Source organism: Stegostoma tigrinum, chromosome 1 (assembly GCF_030684315.1).
Source record: "Stegostoma tigrinum isolate sSteTig4 chromosome 1, sSteTig4.hap1, whole genome shotgun sequence".
Lineage (NCBI taxonomy): Eukaryota > Metazoa > Chordata > Chondrichthyes > Orectolobiformes > Stegostomatidae > Stegostoma > Stegostoma tigrinum.
The window spans coordinates 37,294,245-37,314,885 of record NC_081354.1 but is presented as its reverse complement, the minus strand read 5'-3'; the positions used below and the strand labels follow the sequence as shown (position 1 = coordinate 37,314,885).

At 49.7% G+C, this 20,641-nt stretch overlaps 1 protein-coding gene across 1 annotated transcript in view; it reads left to right on the top strand.

Moving 5' to 3' along the window:
- LOC132210683 (deleted in malignant brain tumors 1 protein-like) overlaps positions 1-971 on the top strand; it is a 36,561-nt gene extending 35,590 nt beyond the window's left edge. The window contains exon 11 of the mRNA XM_059653103.1: positions 586-971. Within this exon, the coding sequence (XP_059509086.1) occupies positions 586-971 (386 nt within the window). The remainder of the gene's footprint in view (positions 1-585) is intronic.
- The last annotated feature ends 19,670 nt before the right edge of the window (positions 972-20,641 follow it).

Here is a 20,641-nt window from a genome sequence, read left to right as displayed (position 1 = left end):
CTCCTATGATGCTGCTTGGCCTGCTGTGTTCATCCAGCTCTACACCTTGTTGTCCGAGATTCTCCAGCATCGGCAGTTCCTACTGTCTCTGAAACATATTCTAATTATTGTGTTTGAGATGATTCACAGATATGATCAGCTAGGCCCATGTAAAGTATTCTGCCAAGGTGGAGAGTGTAGAGGGCAGAGGTTTTCAGAACAAGTGGGAATATTCTGAAAGCTAGAACCTTGCCAATTCGGAATGATGCCAGGAAGCACCACCTCATAAAAAGTATAATGGAAATATTCAACTCTTCCCAGATGCTGGGACCATCAATTAGGGGCTGACTGGTTTTATCCTTTCCCTAAGTATATATGTTTTACAAAAACAGAAATTGCTGGTAAAACTCAGCAGGTTTGGCAGCATCTGTGGAGGGAAATCAGAGTTAATATTTTGGGTTGAGTGACCCATTGTCAGAACTATACATATTTTATCTGTGCTAATGTGAGGGAGACTGACACCTGCACTAAAATGAGCTCCTGATGGTTGCATATATATTATCGGTAATCCCAGACCATTTAATTGCTTTTTCATCTCTATTCCAGGCTCAATTCCCTTACGGCTGGTGAATGGCACAAACATATGCTCTGGGAGAGTTGAAGTCTATCGTAAATCCAGTTGGGGAACTATCTGTGACAATGACTGGGATTTTAATGCTGTGAATGTGATCTGTAGAGCGTTGAACTGTGGATCAGCTGTGTCAGTAAATGTAGGCACCATCTATGGTGAGGGGACTGGGCACATCTGGTTGGAAAACGTAACATGTGATGGGACAGAGACTGCCCTTTATCAGTGTTCTGCTAATCCACTAGGAGGAGATATATGCACACACCAGCAGGATGCTGGAGTTACCTGCACAGGTGAGTGGGTTGATTTGCTTGGTGAGATGTGTGGTGATTGGAACCGGGACCACGTGGATCTCATTGATTGAGATCCTTGATTGGGCTTGATAACTTAGGCCATTCAGGGAGATCTGGCTGACAGATATAAGCAGGAGATTGCACTTGTTGGGCTTTGCTTTTTACTGGTTTGCTGGCCACACGGGTGTTTTCCTGCTGGTGGAAATATTGAATAAAATTTTTTTTACACAATGGTATCTTCACTGAGTCACTGTCCTTACACAACAACAACAAAATAAGCAGGGGATTTAGAGAGTCCCCTGACTTCATGGACTGTCTCTCAACTGGCTGGCCACAGCCAGTATATTGTGAGAAAACCAAAAGATAAACAGGAGATTCAGAAGATCTCCTCATCCTAAGGATTGACTTTGAGCTGGCGAGTCAGAGCCCATGTCCAGTGCACATGTGAAAACAAGAATGACTTGGTAATGGATACTAGCCTCCATGCAATTATTTTAGTGACAATGAGAGTGGAACAGGACATGCCTGATGAAAATTCACTTGCAACAGTTGTCTTTGAGTTAGTGTCAGCCTTTCTCGCATAATTCCTTTATTAGGGATGTTTGACCTGTTTAATGCTGCCGTCCAAGACTGGGCCCAGTACGTGGAAAGAATGTGATGTTTTTCAAGGCAAATGACATTCGGGCAGATGAAAAGCAGTGAGTCTCCTGACTGCAAGTGAATCCACAGCATTTTTGATTACTGGGAGCTTAACTTTTCCTGAGGTACCAGATGTTAAAAGCTTCCAAAATCTGACAGATTTAATGAAAGAATATTACAACCCCAAAGCTCCTACTGACATACCATCAATTTTATTCAGCTGCTCGAGAACTAAAGGAATCCAAATCAGGATTTTTGATGAGGTTAAGATGACCAGCAGAGGCATATGATTTTGGGCTTACCCTGAATGAGATGTTGAGAGACAGTTTGCTGTGTGGGATTAATGATGTAACTGTGCAAAAGCATCTACGAAATGAAGCCCATGTGGACTTCAACCTGGCAGCTACAACTGGCTTTATCATTGGAAAACATGGCGGGTGAAGCATGGGAGCTGCAGGACATCACCATGGAAGTGGACACCCTCAGCTGTCCAACAGAGCTTGGGGAACTTGACTATAGTGTAGGCAATCGCAGAGCCTCACACAGGGTAAATCTTGAGCAGTGGGACCCAATAACAAAGCTGAGTCTTGGCCAAATAGCAAAAACGTTCTTCAGGATCAGGGCCAGCAGGCCATCGTATTTGCTGCTGGCACGTCCCTTGGAGACAGCAAAGGAGTTCAACAAGGCCTGACTTGAGTAGGAGAACTCAGGATGGTATCCAGGAGAATGCACACACTGGAAATACACCTCCATGTGGATTGGAACAATTTAATTGTTAAGCGACATTCTAATCCGAACGAATTAAAATAAATATCTGGTTCAATGATTACTCATTCTTGAGGAGGTTGATACCAGCACATCTTTATCAGTGGTTGTAGAATCAGTCTCTGACAAGATTTGCTCTGGACTCCATCCCTTAAATTCGTGCAAGACCTTGGTCAGAATGACAACAAACACTGGGGAAACGTTGCAGTTTAAGGGCACAACTTCACTTCCGGTTTCCTATGAGAATCTGTATGTATAGTTACCACTGATTGTAGTGAGAGGCTCAGGGCCAAGTCAGTTGGGGTGGAATTGGTTAGAAAAAGATTTGCCTTGATTAGTTCTACATTTTTCGATTAGAAAATGGCTGCCTGAGTGAAGTCCTATTTAATTACGTGAAAATATTTCAGGAAAGTCCAGGGAATATCAAAGGGGTCAAGGCCATCAGCGTAAGATAATAAAGTGTGAAGCTGGATGAACACAGCAGGGCAAGCTGCATCTCAGGAGCACAAAAGCTGTCGTTTCGGGCCTAGACCCTTCTTCAGAGAGGGGGATGGGGAGAGGGTTCTGGAATAAATAGGGAGAGAGGGGGAGGCGGACCGATGATGGAGAGAAAAGAAGATAGGTGGAGAGGAGAGTATAGGTGGGGAAGTAGGGAGGGGATAGGTCAGTCCAGAGAAGACTGACAGGTCAAGGAGGTGGGATGAGGCTAGTAGGTAGGAAATGGAGGTGCGGCTTGGGGTGGGAGGAAGGGATGGGTAAGAGGAAGAACAGGTTAGGGAGGCAGAGACAGGCTGGGCTGGTTTTGGGATGCAGTGGGGGGAGGGGACGAACTGGGCTGGTTTTGGGATGCAGTGGGGGAAGGGGAGATTTTGAAGCAGGTGAAGTCCACATTGATACCATTGGGCTGCAGGGTTCCCAAGCGGAATATCAGTTGTTGTTCCTGCAACCATTCACCGCCTCAACCTCTCGACCCCTCTCACCCACTCCAACCCCTCCTCTGCAGAACGGGCTGCCCTCCGCTCCAACCCCAACCTCACCATCAAACCCACAGACAAGGGTGGTGCAGAGGTAGTATGGCGCACTGAACTCAACATCGCCGAAGCCAAACGCCAACTCTCCGACACCACCACCTACCGCTCCCTTGATCATGACCCCATCCCCAAGCACCAAACCATCAGCTCCAACACCATTCATGACCTCATCACCTCAGGGGACCTCCCACCCACAGCCTCCAACCTTATTATTCCCCAACCCCGCACGGCCCATTTCTATCTCTTTCCCAAAATCCACAAACCTGCCTGCCCTGGTCGACCCATTGTCTCAGCCTGTTCCTGCCCCACCAAACTCATCTCCACCTATCTGGACTCCATTTTCTCCCCTTTGGTCCAGGACCTCGCTACCCATGTCCGTGACACCACCCACGCCCTCCACCTCCTCCAGAACTTCCAATTCCCTGGCCCCCAACACCTCATTTTCACCATGGACGTCCAGTCTCTATACACCGGGATTCCGCATGCAGATGGCCTCAAAGCCCTCCGCTTCTTCCTGTCCCGCAGGCCCGACCAGTCCCCCTCCATCGACACCCTCATCCGCCTGGGTGAACTCATCCTCACCCTCAACAACTTCTCTTTCGATTCCTCCCACTTCCTACAGACAAAGGGGGTGGCCATGAGTACCCACATGGGCCCCAGCTATGCCTGCCTCTTTGTAGGTTACGTGGAACTTCCCCTTTTCCGCACCTACACAGGCCCCAAACTCCACCTCTTCCTCCGTTACATTGATGACTGTATCGGCACTGCCTCTTGCTCCGCAGAGGAGCTCGAACAGTTCAACCACTTCACCAACACCTTCCACCCCAACCTCAAGTTCACCATCTCCAACATATCCCTCACCTTCCTGGACCTCTCAGTCTCCATCTCAGGCAAACAGCTTGTAACTGATGTCCATTTCAAGCCGACCGACTCCCACAGCTACCTAGAATACACCTCCTCCCACCCACCCTCCTGCAAAAATTCCATCCCCTATTCCCAATTCTTCCACGTCCGCCGCATCTGCTCCCAGGATGAGGCATTCCACTCCCGCACATCCCAGATGTCCAAGTTCTTCAAGGACCGCAACTTTCTCCCCACAGTGGTCGAGAACGCCCTGGACCGTGTCTCCCGCATTTCCCGCAACACATCCCTCACACCCCGCCCCCGCCACAACCGCCCAAAGAGGATCCCCCTCGTTCTCACACACCACACCACCAACCTCCGGATACAATGCATCATCCTCCGACACTTCCGCCATCTACAATCTGACCCCACCACCGAAGACATTTTTCCATCCCCACCCTTGTCTGCTTTCCGGAGAGACCACTCTCTCCGTGACTCCCTTGTTCCCTCCACACTGCCCTCCAACCCCACCACACCCGACACCTTCCCCTGCAACCGCAGGAAGTGCTACACTTGCCCCCACACTTCCTTCCTCACCCCTATCCCAGGCCCCAAGATGACTTTCCATGTTAAGCAGAGGTTCACCTGCACATCTGCCAATGTGGTATATTGTATCCATTGTACCCGGTGTGCCTTCCTCTACATTGGGGAAACCAAGCAGAGGCTTGGGGACCGTGTTGCAGAACACCTCCGCTCGGTTTGCAATAAACAACTGCACCTCCCAGTCGCGAACCATCTCCACTCCCCCTCCCATTCTTTAGATGACATGTCCATCATGGGCCTCCTGCAGTGCCACAATGATGCCACCCGAATGTTGCAGGAACAACAACTCATATTCCACTTGGGAACCCTGCAGCTCAATGGTATCAATGTGGACTTCACCTGCTCTCAAAATCTCCCCTTCCCCCACCGCATCCCAAAACCAGCCCAGTTCATCCCCTCCCGCCACTGCATCACACAACCAGCCTAGCCTGTCTCTGCCTCCCTAACCTGTTCTTCCTCTCACCCATCCCTTCCTCCACCCCAAGGCGCACCTCCATTTCCTACCTACTAACCTCATCCCACCACCTTGACCTGTCAGTCTTCCCTGGACTGACCTATCCCCTCCCTACTTCCCCACCTATACTCTCCTCTCCACCTATCTTCTTTTCTCTCCATCATCGGTCCGCCTCCTCCTCTCTCCCTATTTATTCCCGAACCCTCACTCCGTCCCCCTCTCTGATGAAGGGTCTAGGCTCGAAACGTCAGCTTTTGTGCTCCTGAGATGCAGCTTGCCCTGCTGTGTTCATCCAGCTTCACACTTTATTATCTTGGCTTCTCCAGCATCTGCAGTTCCCATTATCTGAAGGCCATCAACGTGTTGACCAGGAAGCAATTCCACGATTTTACAAGGCCTGCCCAGTGCCATTTGCCTTGTGGTGAAAGTAGAGGTGGAAACCAGGCGGCTGAACAATGAAGAAATCATCAAACCTGTCCAATTTGCGGAATGGGCAGTACCAGTCATACCAATTGTGAAGCCCTCATCTGTACCGGAGCTTCGATCTCTCCTTGCGTTGGTGAATTATTGTGTAAAGTTCATAATTAATGTGGCCTCCATTTGGGCACCTTTGACCCTTTATCAATAGCAGGTGTAGTCTTAGAAATGGACGGGTAGCCAAACTGTAGCCTTCAGGGAAGTGAAAAAGCAGCTATTGTCATCTAAAGTGTTGGCCCACTATGATCCCAGGCAAGCGGTGGTGCTGACATGTGATGCCTCCCCGAATGGGAGAGTATATAAGTGGCTCAATGAAGAGGAATGCCTAACAGCGTATGCTTCCTGGACTTTGGCTCGTATCGCACATCAATACGCCCACATGGAGAAGGAAGGTTTGGCAGTCATCTTTAGTGTGAGAAAGTTCCAAAAATATCGTTGTGGATGTAAATTTGTCATAGTAACGGACCACAAACTCCTGCTAGGACTACTTAAAGAAGGCAAGGTTATGCCGCCTATTGCTTTTGGTCGAATTTAGCTCTGGGTCCTTATTGCTTACAATAACAATCTGGAACACTGTCCAAGAGACAAACTGGCAAATGCAGATGTCTTGAGCTGCTACCCACTGGCCGATACACCACCAATGGTGCCTGCCCTGAAAGAGTCCATTCTGGTTTTAAATTTTCTGGATACCCTTCTGGTCACTGCTGATAAAATCCAACCACGGACACAAATGATCCTATCCTGGCCAAACTAAAACATCTGGTGGTAATGAGGGAAACAGAAGGGCCATCACAACCAGGATTGAAGCGTTTCTAGGCTCGTCGAGATCAGATCACCGTAGATGATGGCATATTACTATGGGGAGCACGAGTGATTGTCCCGACTAAAGGTTGCCACCGGATACTGGCTAACCTCCAGGGCCATCCAGGAATTTTCAAAATGAAGGTGCAGGCAAGAAGTTATGTCTGGTGGCCAGGATTGGGTGCCGACATATCTGCGTTGATGGGGCAGAGATCAGAGTGCCAACAAGGATAAAAGTTATCATTGGCAGCACCCCTACGTTCATGAGAATGGCCGAGTAAACCCTGGAGTCCGTTACACATTGACTATGCCGAGCCTTTGGCGGCTCAATGTTCCTAGTCATTTTGGATGCCCATTCAAAGTGGCTGGAATGCATGGAGTTCATTTGGTTAACTCCAGGATGATGATTGAAAAGCTGCAAGCATTGTTTGCGATACATAGGCACCTGGGAAATATTGGTCACAAGCAATGAGACATCATTTACTAGTAGGCAAATCAAGTATTTCCTAAAGTTGAGTAGCATTTGGCATGTTCAGACAGTTCCATACCATCCAGAGGAAAGACCAGTCCACACATTGATGGTAGGCTTAAAGGAACAGCCCACAGCTTCGCTTTATAACAAATTGTCCTGATTGCTGTTTGGTTATGGGATCACCAGAATTTGGGGGGTTCGGGGTGTTGGTGGGAGACGTGATATTGGAACCATGGCCTGGTGGATTTCATTGACTATGAAATCCTTAATTGGGCTTGTTAACTGGCCCAATCAGGGAAACTTGGCTGACAGATGTGAGCAGGAGATTCAGATGGTCTTCTCATTCATAGAATCCCTACAGTGTGGAAACAGGCCATTCTGCCCAACAAGTCCACACCGCCCCTCCGAAGAGTATCCCACCCAGGCTCATCTCCCTACCCCTGTATTTCCCACATCCATCCAACCCACCCATCTAAGCATCCCTGAATACCATGGGCAATTTATCATGACCAATCCACCTAACCTGCACATTTTTGGACTATGAGTGGAAACAGGAGCATCCAGAGGAAACCCACACAGACACAGGCAGAATGTGCAAACTCCACACAGACAGTCACCCAAGGCTGGAATTGAACCCAGGCCCCTGGTGCTGGGAGGCAGCAATGCTAACCACTGAGCCACCATCCTGCGTTAGGGGCTGGCTTTGAGCTGGCTGGTTAGAGCCCATGTACTGTGCTTCTGTAAATAATGGGTGACTTAGTAATGGAATACCAGCCTCTATGCAGTTATATCAAGATGTTTCCTATGTAGGTCAATTTGCAAAATGCGCTTGCATGATTGAATTTTTCATTTTCTGTGTTACTAGCCCTGACATCTAGTTTACTTTCCAGTAACCTCTAGGGTTGTACTCTTGAGATTACTTCCCGTACCATGTGCCAGTGAGGCTAAGAATAGGAAGATAGTATGGTTATATATGTGCTAAACAGCTGGTGTAGGAACGAGGTATTCAGGTATGTGGATCATTGGGATGTCTTCCAGGGCAGATAGGACCTGAACAAAAAAACAAGGTTGGTTTGCTTTCACTCCAATGATGAAGCATGAGAGTGTGCCCTGGCAGAAGGTTACAAAATTATGAGAGGCACAAGTAGATTGGGTAGCCTGAGTCTTTTTCCCAGGACATAAGTGTCAATTACTGGGGCATAACAAAGTACGAAGCTGGATGAACACAGCAGGCCAAGCAGCATCTTAGGAGCACAAAAGCTGACGTTTCGGGCCTAGACCCTTCTCTGATGAAGGATCTAGGCCTGAAACGTCTGCTTTTGTGCTCCTAAGATGCTGCTCGGCCTGCTGTGTTCATCCAGCTTCACACTTTGTTATCTCGGATTCTCCAGCATCTGCAGTTCCCATTATCTCTAATTACTAGGGCACGTTGGTTTAAGGTAAAATAGGTTAATGTTCAAGGGGATGTGAGAGGCATGTTTTTTACGTAGGCAGTAGTAGGTGCCTGGAATGCGCTGTCAGGTGGTGGCGGGGCATGGATACAATGGCAATGTTTAAGTGGCATCTTGACAGATATATGAATAGGCAAGGAATAGAGGGATACAGATTGTGTAGATCCAAAAAGATTTTAGTGTAGAAAGGCATCATGTGTCAGCACAGTATGGGTGGGCCGAAACGTCTATCATTTTGCTCTACTGTTCTATGTTGTAAACCTTATCGGCTGTGAAGTCCACTCAGTGCAGATTTACTGCAATGGTACTGGGGACAATTTTTAAAAAATTTTCAGTCTGCGGAGAGAGTGCTTGGGTATTTAATGCAGACAGTCAACAGATGATCTCATTGAGTGACTGAGATGTTTAAAGTCTTTGATAAAGTAAATACAGATGGCTGAACTTTCCTTCTGCCAGCAACAGCTGGAATGAATTGATTTTGGCTTCTGGATCCCCTCCAGGGAGGCAACTGGCTTTTCATGGAGGAAGGTGCATCCTTGAAGTTGTAGAGTGACTCAAAGACTTTCCAGGTTTAGTACTGCAACAAGATATAGGTGCTAATTAAGAAAGAAGGTGCTTCATAAGGAGGTATGCCCATTTTGTAATATTTTGAAAACTATAAATAAAAAGATACTTCTTGCAGCCTGGCCACTCTGTTGGGGAGGGAGTCTGTCCACACAACTGCCCACAGTTACTCCTGCAGACACCTGAACTGTTCACTCCCAGTATAGAAACTGGAGGCCAAATTGAAAAGTCCTGTCAGCCTCCTTTATTAGGAGTTAGCAGGGATTTAAGGAGCCGCATCAGCAATGCACTATATGGGGTGAATAGCCCAACCTTTTCGGAGCCCACCATATTTAACAATATTCCTGATGTTGTCTATTTTTAAGTGGCACACAGGTTGGCACCAGCATTTTCACACTGAAATAAAATTAAGTATTGCTGGTGTTGGCAGTCTGAAAAAAAAACATAAATTGCTGGAGAATCTCAGCAGGCCTGGCAGCATTGATGGAGTGAAAGCAGAGTCAATGTTCCAGCGACTCCTCTGCAGAGCTAGTAGTAGTTAGGATAACATGGTATATATGCCGAGGTCAGTGGTTGGGACTTGAGGGAGTGACAGAATAAATGGAGATGGAGCCCAAAGGGAGATAAAGACAGTTAGGTAGACAAAGAGACAGATAATGTCATGCCAGGGAATGGTAAAATATAATAAAATAATAATAGCTGACAATAGGGATCATGAGTAGGTGAAAATAGGTTGCCTTTGCTGAAAGCAGCACATATGATTTTTTTCCTTTATTCTTTGCATGGGGGATGGGTGTATTACTGGCCAGGCAGCATTAATTGCTCGTCCCTAAATTCCATGGGCAGTTAAGAGTCAATCACATTGCTGTGGGTCTGGAGTCACATTTAGACCCAACCAGGTAAGGATGGCAGTTTCCTTCCTAAAGGTCATTAGTGAACCAGATGGGTGTTTTCCCAACAATTGGCAATGGATTTTTATGGTCATCATTTGACTCTTAATTCCAGATATTTATCAAATTCAATTTCCACCATCTGCTGTGGTGGGATTCGAGCCCAGGTCGCCAGAAGATTACCTGGGTCTCTGGATTAACAGTCCAGCGATAATACCACTGGGCAATCACCTCCCCGATGACAGGGCATGGGGTGTGGGAGTAGGTAATGGATATAAGAAGAAGGTTTTCAGGTTCTAAAATTAATGAACTTGATTATTGAGTCCTGAAGGCTCCACAGTCTCCAAGTGGAAAATGAGATGCTACTCTTCTGGCTTGCACTGAGCCTCGCTGAAGCACTACAGCAGGCCAAAGACAAATGTTGGCCAGGGAGCACAGTGATGTGTGTTGACATGGCAGGCAACTGGAAGCTCAGGGTCTTTTTTGCAGCCAGAATATAGGTGTTCTGCAAAACAGTCGTCCTACCTGCATGTCATCTCCCCCGTGTAGAGGAAACTGCATTGCGGATATCGAATACAATAGACTGGATTGTGTTGCCAAATAGACCTTGGGCTGCACGTGGAGTCACAGGTAGACAGGATCGTGAAAAAGTGTTTTTATACACTTACCTTTCTTGACTAGTGCATTGAGTACAGGAGTTGAGATGTCATGTTGCAACTGTACAGGACATTGGTTAGTCACTTTTGGAATACGCATTCAATTTTGGTCTCCCTGCTATGGGAAACATGTTAAGTTTGAAAGGCAGCAAGGAACAAGGACGTTGCTGGAGTTGGAGTCTTTGAACCATAGGGAGAGGCTGAATGGACTGGGGCTATTTTCCCTGGAGCGTCAGAGGCTGAGGAGTGACCTTATTAAGGCTTATAAAAGCATGAGGGGCAAGGATAGGGTGAATATCCAAGATCTTTTTCACCGGTAGGAGAGACCAAAACTAAAGGTTATAGGTTTAAGATGAAAGGGGAAAGATTTAAAGGGGACCTGAGGGGACAATCGTTTCCTCTAGAAGGTGGTGCGTATATGCATGAGCTGCCAGAGAAAATAGTGCAGATGGATACAGATACAACATTTAAACACATCTGTATGAGTACATGAATAGGAAGGGTTTAAAGGGATAACAAAGTGTGGAGCTGGATGAACACAGCAGGCCAAGCAGCACCTCAGGAACGCAAAAGCTGACGTTTCAGGCCTAGACTCTTCGTCTAGGCCCAAAACGTCAGCTTTTGTGCTCCTGAGATGCTGCTTGGCCTGCTGTGTTCATCCAGCTCCACACTTTGTTATCTTGGATTCTCCAACATCTGCAGTTCCCATTATCAAGGGTTTAAAGGGATACGGTCCAAATGCTGGAAAATGGGACTGGATCAGTTTAAGGTATCTGATTGGCATGGATGAGTCAGACTGAGGGGTCTGTTTCCTTGTTGTACAACTCAATGACTCAATGACTAAGTGCAGAAAAATTGCTTCACCACAAACATATGTCGGGAGCCTTGCATAATGAAGAAGTCAGAGGTAAGCAGAGAGGTAGGGAATGGAGAAGATGGGGATACAAATCTGGCAGTGACATCCCACTAGATGAAGCAGAAATGTTGGCTGCTTGCCACTTTAATACTCCATGTTCCCTGGTTAATGTTTCAGTCTTGGGTCTGCTGCAGTGCTTATGTAATGCTCCACACAAGCTGAAAAGAACAATGTGTCAATTTTTGTTTGGGGATTCTGCAGTCTTCAGGACTCAGTATTGAGTGAAATAATTTTAGGGCCTGAGTACCTCCTTCCATGTCCTTTACTCACCCCAGGCTCTGAAATTACATGGCTTGCTTTCAGTGCAGCCAACCCACTTTGACCTATTCATAGTCCCCACGATTAGTTTTCTCCTTCCCTCATGTACTATCAACAATACCTTTGTCTGCCTAATTTCCTTTGTTTGGTCTCTACCTCCAGCTGGATGTGAGTTTGCTTGCTGAGCTGGAAGGTTAGTTTTCAGACGTTTCATCACCTTTTTTTCTATTTGAAAAAATATACTTTATTCATAAGATGTACAAAAAAAACCATTTATACACCTACCCAGTCATGCAAGCCGCTCCGGGTTACCCAGGGGGTACATACAACAACTAAAGGAAAAAAACAAAGAAGAAAAAAAACAAAGCAAAGAAAATACCCTGGCAGTCGTCACCCCGCACAGTCCCAGTTGGCCCCCTGACCAGTTAGGGAAGGCGCCAGCTGGGCCCAGTTACCAGATAGGGCCCTTTTTTCTATTCTGGACGAGGGGTTTCATACTGTGGTCTTTCCCCACTGCGCCTTGGCGGCGGCTGCCCCAAGCTTTAGCACGTCCCTCAGCACGTAGTCCTGGACCTTGGAGTGCGCCAGTCTGCAACATTCGGTCGGGGTCAGTTCTTTCAGCTGGCAGACCAGCAAGTTGCGGGCAGACCAAAGAGCGTTTTTCACCACATTGATGGTCCTCCAGGCGCAGTTGATGTTGGTCTCGGTGTTCGTCCCGGGAAACAGCCCGTACAGCACGGAGTCCCGCGTCACGGAGCTGCTCGGGACGAACCTCGACAAATACCACTGCATCCCCCTCCAGACCTCCTGCGCATAGGCACACTCCAGGAGGAGGTGATCGACAGTCTCGTCCCCCCCACAGCCACCTCGAGGGCAGCGTGCGGTGGCGCAGAGATTCCGGGCATGCATAAAGGATCTCACTGGCAGACCCCCTCTCACCGCCAGCCAAGCAACGTCCTCGTCCTTGTCCTTGTGCTTGTTTGAAAGTTCTGGCGATGAGGCATTCTGCCAAACGACTTTGGCAGTCTGCGTGGGGAACCACATGATGGGATCCACCCTCTCCTTTTCCCGAAGGGTCTCGAGGATACTACGTGCTGACCACTGCCTGACGGCCTTGTGGTCGAAGGTGTTTCCTTTCAAAAATTTCTCCACGAAGGACAGGTGGTACAGAACAGTCCAACTACTCGGAGTATTCCGTGGCAACGAGGCCAGGCCCATCCTTCACAACACCAGGGACAGGTAGAACCTCAGTAAGTAGTGACACTTGGTGTTTGCGTACTGAGGATCTACGCACAGCTTGATGCAGCCGCACACAAAAGTGGCCATCAGGGCAAGGGTGGCGTTCGGTATGCCCTTTCCCCCATTTTCCAGGTCTTTGTACATGGTGTCCCTGCGGACCCGGTCCATCCTCGACCCCCAAATGAAGTGGAAGATGGCCCGGGTGACCGTAGCGGCGCAGGTCCAGGGAATAGGCCAGGCCTGCACCACATACAACAGTACCGAAAGCCCCTCGCACCTGACAACCAGGTTCTTACCCGCGATGGAGGGGGACCGGAGCGTCCACCTGCCCAGCTTCTGCTTCAATTTGGTGATACGCTCCTCCCAAGTCTTAGTGCACGCCCCAGCTCCACCAAACCAAACACCCAGCACCTTCAGGTAGTTTGTGCTGACGGTGAAGGGGATGAAGGAGCGGTCGTCCCAGTTCCCGAAGAACATGACCTCGCTCTTACCCCTATTGACTTTGGCACCCGAGGCCAGTTCAAACTGGCCGCAGATGTCCAACAGTCTACTCGCCGACCGACGATCGGTGCAGAAGACGGCGACATTGTCCATGTACAGGGAGGTCTTGACCTGAAGGCCTCCGCTGCTTGGGATAGTCACGCCCTTGAGGCTCACGTCCTTCCTGATGGATGCGGCGAAGGGCTCCACACAGCACACGAACAAGGCAGGAGAGAGCGGGCAGCCCTGCCCGACTCCAGATCTGACGGGAAAACTGTCCGATTCCCACCCGTTGATCGAGACTGCACTTACGATGTTGGCGTAGAACAGCCGGATCCAATTGCGGATGCCCTCCCCGAACCCCAATTTGGAGAGGACGTCCCTCATGTAAGCATGAGAGACCCTGTCGAAGGCCTTCTCCTGGTCCAGGCTGACGAGGCAGGTGTCCACCCGCCTGTCCTGTACGTAGGCGATCGTATCCCTGATGAGCGCGAGGCTCTCAGCGATCTTCCTGCCCGGCACAGCACAGGTTTGGTCAGGGTGAATCACCGACTCCAGGACAGACCTGACCCGGTTGGCAATGACCTTGGCCAGGATTTTGTAGTCCACGTTCAAAAGTGAAATGGGACGCCAATTCTTAATTTCTTCCCTCTCCCCCTTCCTCTTGTAAATGAGGGTGATGATGCCCTTCCTCATGGACTTGCACATTTCCACTGCCCGAAGCGCACTATCGTACACCTCCAGCAGGTCCTGGCTGACCAGGTCCCACAGAGCGGAATACAGCTCGACCGGTAAGCTGTCACTCCCGGGAGTCCTATTCCTCTCCAAGGACTTGAGGGCTCCGGTCAGCTCATCCAGGGATATCAGCCGGTCCAGCCACTCCCTCGTGCCGTCGTCGAAGACCTCCGTGATAGATGACAGGAACGACTCGGAGGCCGTGCTGTCCGTGGGCTTCGCGTCGTACAATCTGGCATAGAAGGATCTGCTGATCCTCAAAATGTTGGGCCAAGACGACGTCAGCGAGCCGTCGTCCTCCTTCAGCCGGCTAAGCACAGAGCTCTCTTTGTGCACCTTCTGAAAGAAGAAACGCGAGCATGTCTCGTCCTGCTCCACTGAGCAGACCCTGGACCGAAAGATTATCCTGGAGGCCTCCGCGGTGAAGAGCAAGGCTTGCTGGCCCCTCACCTCGCGGAGGTCCTCCGTGACATCGACCCCCATCGACTGCAGAAGGAGCAGGTTCTGCACCCTTTTCTGGAGTCGCGACAGCTTTCCCCACCTCTCTCTCGCCTTCTGAACACCCTTGAGGACAAAGAACCTCTTGATGTTCTCCTTCACCGTCTCCCACCAGTCGCCCGGAGACTCAAAGAGGGGTTTCACGGCTCTCCAACAGGCGTACTCCCTCTTAAGCTCCTCGATGTTCTCTGGGGTCAACAGAGTCGTGTTGAGCTTCCACGTCCCCTTGCCGGCCGGCTGGTCGTCCTGTAAGTGACAGTCGGCCAGCAGGAGGCAGTGGTCAGAGAAGAACACCGGCTCGACGCCGGTGGACCTGACCGAGAACGCCCGTGACACAAACAGGAAGTCTATTCTTGAGCGAATAGACCTGTCTGGCCGCGACCAGGTGTACCTCTGCTGCGCTCCGTCTGCAGGGGCGCTAAAGACGTCGAGCAGCTTGGCGTCCTTCACCGTGCCCATCAGGAATCTGGACGTGACGTCCAGTTGACTCCCCCCACCCGCTGTCCCCACGCCGGATCTTCCATCTGCATCGATGATGCAGTTGAAGTCTCCGCCTAGGATGACCAGCCTGGACGTAGCCAGCAGTGGTGGAAGCCGCTGCAGGACGGCCAACCGCTCACTCCATACCGCTGGGGCCTACACGTTGATCAGCCTCAGGGGAGCGTTCCTGTAGGTGACGTCAGCCACTAGGAGGCGCCCCCCCCACCACCACCTGAACTTGAGAGATGGTGAAGTTGCGCTCCCGCAGCAGAATAGCCAGGCCCGAGGAGCGACAGTCGTTACCCCCCCACCAAATTGAATTCCCACAGGTCCAGGCGCCGGACCATTTCCCGTACCTGCTGAGGTGCGGTATCCCGCACTCCTGCAGAAACAGGAGGTCCGCCCTGACGGTGGTCAGGTAGGCCAACGTGAACACACATCTTGCAGTGGACTTGACACTGCGCACATTAATGCTCGCAACTCGTACCCCCATTGTGGGCAGTGACCACAGTACCCTCCCCAAGTCCAAGGTCCAGCCCCTCTATCTGTCCCTTCATGCCCATTGCTCGGGCTAACTGCTGGACGCTCTCCGGGCTGAGGAAACCGACCGTGCTGCCTTCTGGGTGGCATCCCCCCGTCGGGGGTACGGAGGCAGGAGAGTCCGGCTCTGGTTCAGGCTGGGGACGCGCTGTTTCCTCCTTCCCGCCTGGAAGTTCCGGGGGGCCCTCCAGTGCCCCAGCGGCACGTGACTGGGTGTCGGAGGGAGCCTCAGGACGCATCCCGTCACCTGGAAGCATGGTGCCGCTTTCCTTCTCCCTTGAGATCTTTGGCTTCTGCTTCGGGCGGGCCCTCTCTGAAACCCCCTTGTCAGAGGAGCTCTTATAGCCCCCCTGTAGCTGCCTCTTCCCGCCTGATGGTTGCGGTTCCTGGGCCCGCCGACGCACCTTCTTCCTCGCTTTCCGGACAGTCGTCCACTCCCCTGGGTCGCCTGTCGCCGCCTCCATCGACTCCGGGTTGTCAGGGGGGAGCGGAGCCTGGAGGGGCGCTTTGCTGACCTCGGGCCCATCCTGCGGGGCTGAGCCCTCCTGCACGACCTGGCCCTCCTGCACATTAGTGGGGTCCTTGCAGGGCCCTGGTGCCTTCCTCTCCTCTGGGGGGGCTGGCCCCGCATTGCCCCTGCCGGCGACCTGGGCGTAGGTGGTCACCCGCTGCGGGCATGCCCTATAGAGGTGGCCCGCTGCCCCGCAAAGGGTGCAGCTTTTCTCTTATGGGCAATCCTTTGCAAGGTGTCCCTCCTCCCTGCAGTTCCTGCAGATGGTGGCTTTGCAGTCGACCGCCACGTGACCTGACCTACCACAGGCATGGCAGACTTTAGGTTGCCCTGCATAGGTCAGGTAGCCCTTGCTCCCGCCGATCGTGAAGCTGGACGGTGGGTGTACGACGTTCCCGTCCGCGCCCATCCTCAGCGTCACCTTGACCTGCCTCTCACTGGTCCAGATGCCAAAGGGGTCCATGATGTCAGTTAGGTCCCCTTCCACCTTCATGTTCCTTCCAAGGAAGGTCAGGACATCAACTGCTGGCACATGCGGGTTGCACATGTGTACAGTCACCATATGGCTCCTCTGTGCTGGCATCACAAACAGCGGGACAGCGGTCAATACAGAGAGGGGGCCCTCACCTCCTTTCTCCTTGAAAACCTCCAGGAAGCACTTGCAAAGCTTGGCACTCCTGAAGGTCACATCGTAAAAACCTCCTCCAGGGAAATCCTGCGGGCAGTAAATGTCCGCAGCAGCGAACCCACAACAGTCCAACAGGACCCTCTTCACGAAGAAGGTGCGGTCCACAGGTGCACCTTCATCCACCTTCTTCACGGAAACATGGATGGTGTTCCGGACCCCCTGACCTGGGGCACGAGCACTCGCTGCAGCCATCGTTGCAGGTTGGCTGCTCCCCTGAAGCAGCGTTAGGTGGAAGCCAGCATTGAGATCCACCGGTTGCAAGGGTGCACAGCCAACCCAACGTCTTCCTTTCACCTCCAACACAGCGCTCTCCTCCTCTCGGTCCACAAGAGAGTGGGTCTTTATTTTGTTCCAGATGTAAGCTGGTACACTGAGCTTGAAGGTGTGTTCCCAGACGTTTCATCACCATTCTAGGTAACATCATCAATGAGCCTCCGACGAAGTGCTGGTGTTATGTCCCGCTTTCTATTTATCTGTTTAGGTTTCCTTGGGTTGGTGATGTCATTTCCTGTTCTTTTTCTTAGGGGATGGTAGATTGATTTGGAGCCAATGTGTTTGTTGATGGAGTTCCAGTTGGAATGCCATGCTTCTAGGAATTCTCGTGCGTGTCTCTGTTTGGCTTGTCCTAGGATGGATGTGTTGTCCCAATCAAAGTGGTGTCGTTCCTCACCTGTATGTAAGGATACTAGTGATAGTGGATCATGTCTTTTTGTGGCTAGTTGATGTTCATGTATCCTGGTGGCTAGCTTTCTGCCCATTTGACCAATGTAGTGTTTGTCACAGTTCTTGCAAGGTATTTTGAGAATGACGTTCGTTTTGCTTGTTGTCTGTATAGGGTCTTTTAAGTTCATTAGCTGCTGTTTTAGTGTGTTGGTGGGTTTGTGGGCCAACCTGATGCCAAGAGGCCTGAGTAGTCTAGCAGTCATTTCGGGAATGTCTTTGACGTAGGGGAGCGTGGTTATGGTTTCTGGGCCCGTTTTGTCTGTTTGTTTGGGTTTGTTGCTGAGAAATCGGCGGACTGTGTTCATTGGGTACCTGTTCTTTTTGAATACGCTGTATAGGTGATTTTCTTCTGCTCTTCGTAGTTCCTCTGTGCTGCAGTGTGTGGTAGCTCATTGGAATAATGTTCTAATGCAGCTTCGTTTGTGGGTGTTGGGATGGTTGCTCGTGTAGTTCAGTATTTGGTCCGCATGTGTTGTTTTCCTGTAGACACTGGTTTGAAGTTTCCCATTGGCTGTTCGCTCTACTGTAACATCTAGGAATGGCAGTTTGTTGTTGTTTTCCTCCTCTTTTGTGAATGTTATGCCAGTAAGGGTATTATTGATGGTCTTGAAGGTTTCCTCTAATTTGTTTTGTTTAGTCTTAGCAGTGTTAGAAACAACACTGAAAGACAACAAACTCTCACAGAAGAAACCCAGCAAACCATCAGACAGAGTGTCGCACCAACATTAAGCAGGAAAAAGGAAGAAAACACACTCAATACACAAGAGAGGAAAGTCCTAAAAGGATTCAAAAAAGATAAAAACATCATCATCCTACCTGCAGACAAATGACGCTTGACAGTTATTTTAAACGAAACAGACTACATTGAGAAAGCGAGACAACAAAATGTGAGGCTGGATGAACACAGCAGGCCAAGCAGCATCTCAGGAGCACAAAAGCTGACGTTTCGGGCCTAGACCCTTCATCTCTCATCTAGACCCTGCTCTCTGATGAAGGGTCTAGGCCCGAAACGTCAGCTTTTGTGCTCCTGAGATGCTGCTTGGCCTGTTGTGTTCATCCAGCCTCACATTTTGTTGTTTTGGATTCTCCAGCATCTGCAGTTCCCATTATCTCTGATACATTGAGAAAGCGAATGCACTGCTTGCAGATACCGACACTTACCAACAGGTGGCGATAGACCCGACCCCACAACTAGAGAACCGAATCACAGCCTTACTGAAAAAACTTAAAATCTGGAGAATTAAACAAGAGAGACTTCCAAAAAATGAAACCAGATGGATCCAACACACCATGCTTCTACGGACTACCAAAAAATCACAAACCAGGAGCCCCCCTCAGACCCATAGTCTCGCTACCTGGAACACCAACCTACAGATTAGCCAAGGAACTACACCAAATACTAAAACACCTAGTAGAAGACTCCCACCACTCCATTCGCTCCACCCAAGAATTCCTGAACACCATCAAAGACACCAAGAAAGAAGAGGATGAAATAATGGTCTCCTTTGACGTAACAGCCCTGTTCACATCCATCAACATCAACCTGGCCAAAGAAACACTGACTACACTATTAGAAGAACCAAAGGCACATACACCAGACACCACCAACCTCATCAGCAAGGACAACATCAACAAGCTAGTGGACCTATGCCTTACCACCCGCTTCACTTTCAATAACAGAACCTACAGACAAACCAACGGTACACCCATGGGATCTCCGATATCAGAGTTCTTAGCAGAGGCAGTAATGCAGCGACTTGAACAAACAGCTCTGCCAATCATCAAACCCAAACTTCGGGTCCGCTACGTGGATGACACCTTTGTCATCACTAAACAAAACAAATTAGAGGAAACCTTCAAGACGATCAATAATACCCTTACTGGCATAACATTCACAAAAGAGGAGGAAAACAACAACAAACTGCCATTCCTAGATGTCACAGTAGAGCGAACAGCCAATGGGGAACTTCAAACCAGCGTCTACAGGAAAACAACACATACGGACCAAATACTGAACTACACGAGCAACCATCCCAACACCCACAAACGAAGCTGCATTAGAACATTATTCCAACGAGCCACCACACACTGCAGCTCAGAGGAACTACACAGAGCAGAGAAAAATCACCTATACAGCGTATTCAAAAAGAACGGGTTCCCAATGAACACAGTCCGCCGATTTCTCAGCAACAAACCCAAACAAACAGACAAAACGGGCCCAGAAACCATAATCACTCTCCCCTACATCAAAGACATTTCCGAAATGACTGCTAGACTACTCAGGCCTCTTGGCATCAGGGTAGCTCACAAACCCACCAACACACTAAAACAGCAGCTAATGAACTTAAAAGACCCTATACAGACAACAAGCAAAACGAACGTCATTCTCAAAATACCTTGCAAGAACTGTGACAAACACTACATTGGACAAATGGGCAGAAAGCTAGCCACCAGGATACATGAACATCAACTAGCCACAAAAAGACATGATCCACTATCACTAGTATCCTTATATACAGGTGAGGAACGACACCACTTTGATTGGGACAACACATCCATCCCAGGACAAGCCAAACAGAGACACGCACGAGAATTCCTAGAAGCATGGCATTCCAACTGGAACTCCATCAATAAACACATTGGCTCCAAATCAATCTACCATCCCCTGAGAAAAAGAACGGGAAATGACATCACCAACCCAAGGAAACCTAAACAGATAAATAGAAAGCGGGACATAACACCAGCATTTCGTCGGAGGCTCATTGATGATGTTACCTAGAATGGTGACGAAACGTCTGAAAACCAACCTTCCAGCTCAGAGAGCAAACTCACATCCAGAACCTCAACCTGAGCTACAAATCTTCTCAAAACTCTCTACCTCCAACTCTCACTCCTTTATCTCCCACCTGCTGTCTTCAACATACATGCCATCTTTTCCTCGCTATTACTTGTTCAAATGAAAGGTCACTGGCATGTTGACTGTGCTTTCCCTCCACAGATGCTGCCAGCCCTGCTGAACTTCTCCAG